Genomic DNA, 6,355 nt, shown 5'->3' with positions numbered 1-6,355 from the left:
GGGGAGCTGCTGGGAGAAGCAGCTCTGCACCCCACACCTCCAGCTTCTGCAGAGTCTGTTCCCAACCCCCCCACAAAGTACTGCCCAGAACCCACCCTGCCACCTGGCCTGACACTCCTCCCCCCACAACTGGGGTGACTGGCCTGGTCACACTCACCCCCAGCACCCTGGCCCAGCTTCCCAGCAGGCACCTGGGCCCTGGGAGCCACACCAGGGCAGGACCTTCAAGGTAGAGGCCCACTGGCACCCAGCTCCCCTGCTAACACCCTTCTCCCTGTGGCCAGGGCACTAAGTGAGAGGCCTAGCAGGGGATGGGGAAGCTCCTCAGCACACAGGGCACTGATGCTCCCCCTGGGGGGGGGGAGGAGGGGCTCACTGAGCCAGGCCCCTGCCCCCAGCAGCAGAAAGGAATGCACCAGGCACTCCCTGGCTCTGGCACACCGCAGAACTCCCCTCCCCTCCCCTCAGCCAGCCTCCATCTCCCATCTGGTCCCCTACACCTTCCCTGACAAGCAGGCAGGAGGCACTGAGGGAGGCCCATGCCCAGCTGTGCCATGCTGCCTGGGAGCTCAGTAAAGCACTGCCCCTGGCAGCTGGATAAATGGGGACATGAGCTGGGTGACTCCCCCCGACCCCCAAGCCCTAGCCCCAGGGCTGCTGGGAACCTCCCAGCTCCCGCAGCAGGAACCCTGGGGAAAGCCAGTACAAGGCACCAGACTCAACCCTACTTCCCGTGTGGGGATGGTGCTGGTGCAGCACAAGAACCAGAATGGTTGGGGAGGTGGGGGTGCCTGGCCTCATGGGGAACTAGCTGCCCTCTCCCCTCCCCGCCAGGGAACAGTCACTGGTGGTGAGGGGCACCCTACAGCCACGGCGCTGAAAGGAGACAGAACAAGTCCCCATGCGTACTTGCATTTATAACTGAAGGCAGAGACACAACACAACTCCCTGTGGCCCCTACCAGCTTTGGCCAGGATCCTGCAGCCATCCAGGCGACAGCCAGCAGGGTTCAGCCAGTACCCGCCACAAACACCAGGTGCACCCAGAGCAGCCTAGCCACAGTCACCAGCTGGGGCCCAGAACGTGTCCTGCTCTGCCTGGAGCCACCAAGGCCTCCCCCTCATTCCTGTGGCAGCAGGCACTGCACTGGCACCGCTGGGTGGCCCTGGAGGAGCAGGGGACCCGATGCACCCAATGCCTGTGAAGGGATGCTGGGACTTTAGAGGGTAGTCTGGGGCACCCCATATGAAGCTGGCATTCCCATCTCTGCAGCAAGTCAGAGCAGTGATGGGCCGTCCCCACCACACATGTCTTGAGTCAAACCCCCTGGCCCCAGGCTTCAGCCACATTCACTCCTGGGAGCACGCAGGCTCCTGCTTTATGGAGCTGGGGTCCAGCAGCTCGGCCTTGCCTGGCCAGACTGCCCCCTCCAAAGCCTCGTATTTGTGCTTCTTTTTCTTCTTCTTGTGCTTGGGGCTCAGATGCTCCAGAGTGGGCCCCTCTGCCCCCCTCAAGCCATCATCCTCCCCTCCGGGGAGTTCAGGGCCAGGATCACCACTCCCCCAGCCCCAGGGCTCCTCGGGAGGCTCCTGCTTTATCGACACCAGCAGCTCCACAGGCTCCTCTTTCACTCTCTTCTTCTTCTTCTTCTTCCTGGCAGACCCCAGCACATCTGTCGCTGGCGTGGATGTGGCTGCCTCTGGGCATCGTTGCTTTGGGCTGCCCCCAAAGGGCAGGAAACGCTGCCGGAGGCCTTCTGGGACCTGGAGGGGAGGCCTGGCTGCGACAGCCTGGCCAGGGCTCCTGCTGCTGGGATCCCCAAATCTCTCGCAGATGCGCATGCAGCCGTGGAAGGAGGCTGCGCAGGAGAGCTGGCCAGAATGGGTGGAGGACACTAGCAGGGAGGGACTGCCCAGCTCCCCCAAGGTACTGTGGATGTCAAAGACCCGCTGCGTCCCATCAAACTTGGTCTTCAGCGTCTGGAACCCGACCAGGGGCACAGCGCAGCCATCCAGGCTGAGGGGGAAGCAGGAGAACCTCAGGTGAGCCTTGGGCTGGAACAGCACGGTAACCCCGGGGCATGAGCTTCGAGGCAGCCTCACCCACAGGCCAGGCCCCTGGCTCCAGGCCCCCACAGCGGACTAGGGCTCAGAACTGGCTGCTCTGTGAGTCCCAGGCTTCGCACAAGCCTCTGAAGGACCAAAGCCAGTACAGAGCTTGGGGGTAGAGGAGCGATCTCCCCAGCTCACCTCGCCACAGTCCTGCGGGCCCTTCTAGGCTTCGCTTCCTACCCAAGGGAGAAAGCACTGGACAGGAAGGTAAGAGGCCCCCACCAAGGGGCTTGGCATGCTGGACAGATTACAAGGAAAGCCACAGCACCCCACCCAGCCCCGCACAGGGGGGCAGGAACATCATCCTCACTATACCGAGCAGAAGAGTCTGGCCCAAGTTCACCCAGTGAATGACCACTAGACCCCACTTCCCTCCCAGAGCTAGGGAGGGAACAAGGGTTGCCAACCCTCCAGGATTGGCCTGGGAGTCGCCAGGAATTAAAGATTATGTCATGTGATGTGATGAAACCTCCAGGAATACATCAAACCAAAACTGGCAACCCTAGAGAGAACCCAGGCGTCCTGGCTCCCAGCCCCCCCTCCCTGCCCCTCACCTGTCCGGGCTGAAATCAGCCGGCGCTCGGATCAGCCACAGCTCCTTGGAGGGGCCCAGCAGCTCCTCGGGGGCGAAGGGCGTCCCGGGGGCGAAGGGGCTCGGGGAGAAATCCGGGGGGCACTGGAACCGCGGCAGCTCTGCCAGGAGAACACGGTAAAGGGCGGGTTAGAGGGGCCCGGGGGGGGCTGCACAGAGAGGGAGCCCGGGACACCCCCCGACCCGACCCGACCCGGCCCCCCCCCCTCGGCCCCACTCACCCCCCAGCGCCACCCGCTCCATGCTGCAGGCGCCGAGCAAGCGGAAGAATCCACGTGGGGCCACCGCTCCGTGGCCCCGCCCCGGCCGGGCCGACTCACTGGCCTGGCAGGGGGGAGCGCGATCTCCGGCTCTGCGCCTGCTGGGGCTTGGTACGGTCCCGGCCTGGACCATCCTTCTGGGCGGGGTGTCCGTCCGGCCCCTGCCGTGTCCTCTTGGTTCGGCCCTCGACAAAGTCTTCTGCCTCCCCAGCGGCGCGCGCGGAGGGGACAGCGCCGCCCTTGCCCCTAGCGGCAGTCCGCTGTGTGTGCAGCCCGGGAGTTCGCCCTCGCCCCTGTGGCCCCAGCCTGGTGGTGGGAGCTGATTAGCCACATCCCTCCCCGCGTCCTTTTCTTCCTGGCTGGACTGAGTTCCTCCCTAAGCATGGCCTGCAGGCTTTGTTCCTAGGCTATGAAAACTCACCTTGCTTGTGCCCAGCGTGCAATGCAGCTAGCTCTGGGGCAGAGCCCTGGTCTCTTCCTCATTTCCCACGACTTACCTCTGCAGTGGGCATCTTGTGTTTGCTTCCTGGGCCCTGATACAAATGTTCAAAAGCCAACTCAGCAGGACCCCAATAGAGACACAGCTGCTCAGGGACGATGCCTTGTTTACAGTTAGGTATCGAGACCTGTCCATCAGCCAGCTTTTAACCCATTTAATGTGGGCCATGTTCATGGTTTATCATTCTAGTTTTTTAGTCTAAATGTTGTGCAGCGCCAGGTCAAACGCCTTACAGAAGAGTGCAGATATTATGTCAACACTCTTACCTTTATCAACCAAACTTGTAGTCTCATCAAAAAAAGATGTCAGGTTAGTATGACAGGATCTGTTTCCCATAAACTCCTGTTGATTGGCATTAATTACAACACCTTCAGTTCTTCATTAATTGAGTCCCATATCAGCCACTCCATTATGTTGCCTGGGATCGATGTCAGACTGGCAGTCCTAGAATTACCCAGGTCATCCCTGTGACGGGATCCCCGGGGTGCAGCCTGGGACTGTGGGACAACTGTGCCCCCTTGTCCCTCGCAAAGCATTGTGAGAGACAGCCCAGGCTGGAGAGATAAGCAGCAAACCCCTCCACGTGCTGTGATTACCCCACACCCAGCTAGATTGCATGAATGCTCCCAGAGCCACTCATGAATCACACAGAGAAAGGTACCAGCCAAAACCCCCAGCTCCCAGGCTTGTACCTCAGGAATATACTGTCTTGCACTGCTCAAGATGAGCAATGCAAATTTATTAATTGGTTCACTACTTCCTCAGTGGAAAGTGGATGTACACCAGCTTTTGTAAATCTGAGCAGATTTACCAAACACTTCAGGCAAACTCACTGGTAAAGATAATCAGTAAAACAAGTTTATTGACTACAAAAGATAGATTTTAAGTGATTATAAGTGATAGCCAAAAAGTCAGAGGTAGTTACCAAAATAAAATAAAATAAAATAAATAAAATAAAATAAAATGTAAGCAGGCAGTTTAAACTCTCAACCTTATTAGTCTGGACAACATCTAGATTAAGCAGTTTTTCTCACCCCACTGGATATTGCAGTTCATAGTCCACAGGTTTCACCCTTGAAACCTGGGCCAGTCTCCTCTGTTGGAGTCTTCAGTCTTCTGAGTGTCCTTGTTGCAGTGTAGGTGTGGGAGAAGGAGAAAGGCAAAGCATGGGGCCTCTGTGTTCTGTTTTATACCCTCAGTCCCATGTGTTTGGAGAACACAAGTCCAGGCATGTCTCATGGGCATTGCTGAGTCCCCGGGCAAGGCTGAGCAATTATCCTAGGGTGGGCTTGTGCAAGTAAGGCTACATATACACTACAGCCAGGATCAATGCTCTGAGATCGATCTACTGGCAGTCGATTTAGCGCAGAGGTGGGCAAACTTTTTGGCCCAAGTGCCACATTTGGGTGAGGAAATTGTATGCAGGGCCATGAATGTAGGGCTGGGGCAAGGGGGTGGGGGTGAGGGTGGGAGTGTGGGGTATGGGAGAGGGGGTGGAGTGCAGGAGGGGGCTCAGGGCAGGGGGTTGGGGTGCAGGCTCTGGCCTGGTGCCACTTACCTCAAGTGCTCCGGGGGGGCAGCAGCACGCAGCAGGGCTCAGGCAGGCTCCCTGGCTGCCCTGGCCCCACGCCACTCCCGGAAGTGGCCAGCATGTCCGGCAGTGGCTCCTAGGGCTGGGGTGGGGCAGGTGGCTCCGCCGTGCGCAGCCCTCTCCTGTGGATACCACCCCCAAAGCTCCCATTGGCCGTGGTTACTCGTTCCCAGCCAATGGGAGCTGCGGGGGGAGGTGCCTGCAGGCAAGGGCAGCGCACGGAGCCCTCTGTCCCCCCTCCCCCAGGGGCTGCAGGGATGTGGTGCTGGCCGCTTCCGGGAGCGGTGCGGGCCCAGGGCAGGCAGGGAGCCTGCCTTAGCCCCACTGGGCCACGGGCGAGGCTAGCAATCCCACGGGCTGGATTGAAAGCCCTGACAGGCCAAATCTGGCCTGCGGGCCATAGTTTGCTCTCCCCTGATTTAGCGGGTCTAGTAAGGACCCGCCAAATCGACAGCAGATCGCTCTCCAGTTGATCCCTGTACTCTACCTCTGACAAGAAGAGTAAGGTAAGTCAACGGGAGAGTTTCTCCCATCAACACCCCACGGTGTAAACCCTGCAGTAACTCGACCTAAGGTACGTTGACTCCAGGTATGTTATTCACGTAGCTGGAGTTACGTAGCATAGGTCGACTTACCGGGGTAGTGTAGACATAGCCTTAGTCATTGCATTGTAGCTCCCTTGCTGGACAATGGCTGTTGATGGTTGTTTGACACCTGCCCAGGCGTTGGTTACTTTCCTTGCTGTTGTCTCTGGAGAGCTAATATACGGCCAATTCCCCAACTTACAGCATGTTTTACGGACAACCATACAACACAATTTCATAACTTCATATGCACTAATGCTATACATAGATAGAACAGTGACTTTCACCAGATCATGACCTTTCTCCTGAGACCTCACATGGCCTGCTTTATATGCAAGATCACAATTATATATAAATGAGGAACATGGGGGTTACAGGGTGCTCCCTCAAGGCACAGAATGTCACAATCCCATTTACCCTTTGGCACAGCATAGATTTCTTCCAGTCTTCTGGAACTGCCCCAGGGCTCCAAAATTGCCTCAGCCAATGCTTTTAGGAATCTTGCATGCAAATTACCCAGACCTACTTGTTAGAAGAAGAAGGAGCAGGTTGATCCAGAGGCGGATAGGAGTACAGGCTTTTTTATGGCGATATTTGTTCCCTTAGACCCAATTGTTTAGTAAGCACTGGATTAGTTACAGCACATTTTATGCATTTGAGTTAGTATGTAAATGCCTACGTTTGCTACAACATTTAAAAAGCCTTTATTAAGTAATAG

The 6,355-nt window shown here is 57.5% G+C and overlaps 1 protein-coding gene across 1 annotated transcript; it reads right to left on the bottom strand.

Moving 5' to 3' along the window:
• Positions 1-902: 902 nt before the first annotated feature.
• Positions 903-2,961, bottom strand: POLR1G (RNA polymerase I subunit G). Its single transcript, XM_074937047.1, has 3 exons — positions 2,925-2,961; positions 2,666-2,804; positions 903-2,016 (listed from the first exon to the last, which is right to left on the bottom strand). Exons 1-3 carry the CDS (start codon positions 2,944-2,946, stop codon positions 1,350-1,352), a joined length of 828 nt encoding a protein of 275 aa, XP_074793148.1. The 5' UTR covers positions 2,947-2,961; the 3' UTR covers positions 903-1,349.
• Between the last annotated feature and the right edge of the window lie 3,394 nt (positions 2,962-6,355).

Source organism: Natator depressus, chromosome 23 (assembly GCF_965152275.1).
Source record: "Natator depressus isolate rNatDep1 chromosome 23, rNatDep2.hap1, whole genome shotgun sequence".
NCBI lineage: Eukaryota > Metazoa > Chordata > Testudines > Cheloniidae > Natator > Natator depressus.
The sequence above is the reverse complement of the archived record's forward strand: the minus strand, read 5'-3'. Positions and strand labels throughout refer to the sequence as shown.

Coding starts and splice junctions, on each gene's coding strand:
- POLR1G (XM_074937047.1), bottom strand. CDS start 2,946: ATGGAGCGGGTGGCGCTGGGGG. Junction 2,805..2,924: donor GGAGCGGGTGGCGCTGGGGG/GTGAGTGGGGCC, acceptor TTCTCCTGGCAG/AGCTGCCGCGGTTCCAGTGC. Junction 2,017..2,665: donor GCTGATTTCAGCCCGGACAG/GTGAGGGGCAGG, acceptor CTTCCCCCTCAG/CCTGGATGGCTGCGCTGTGC.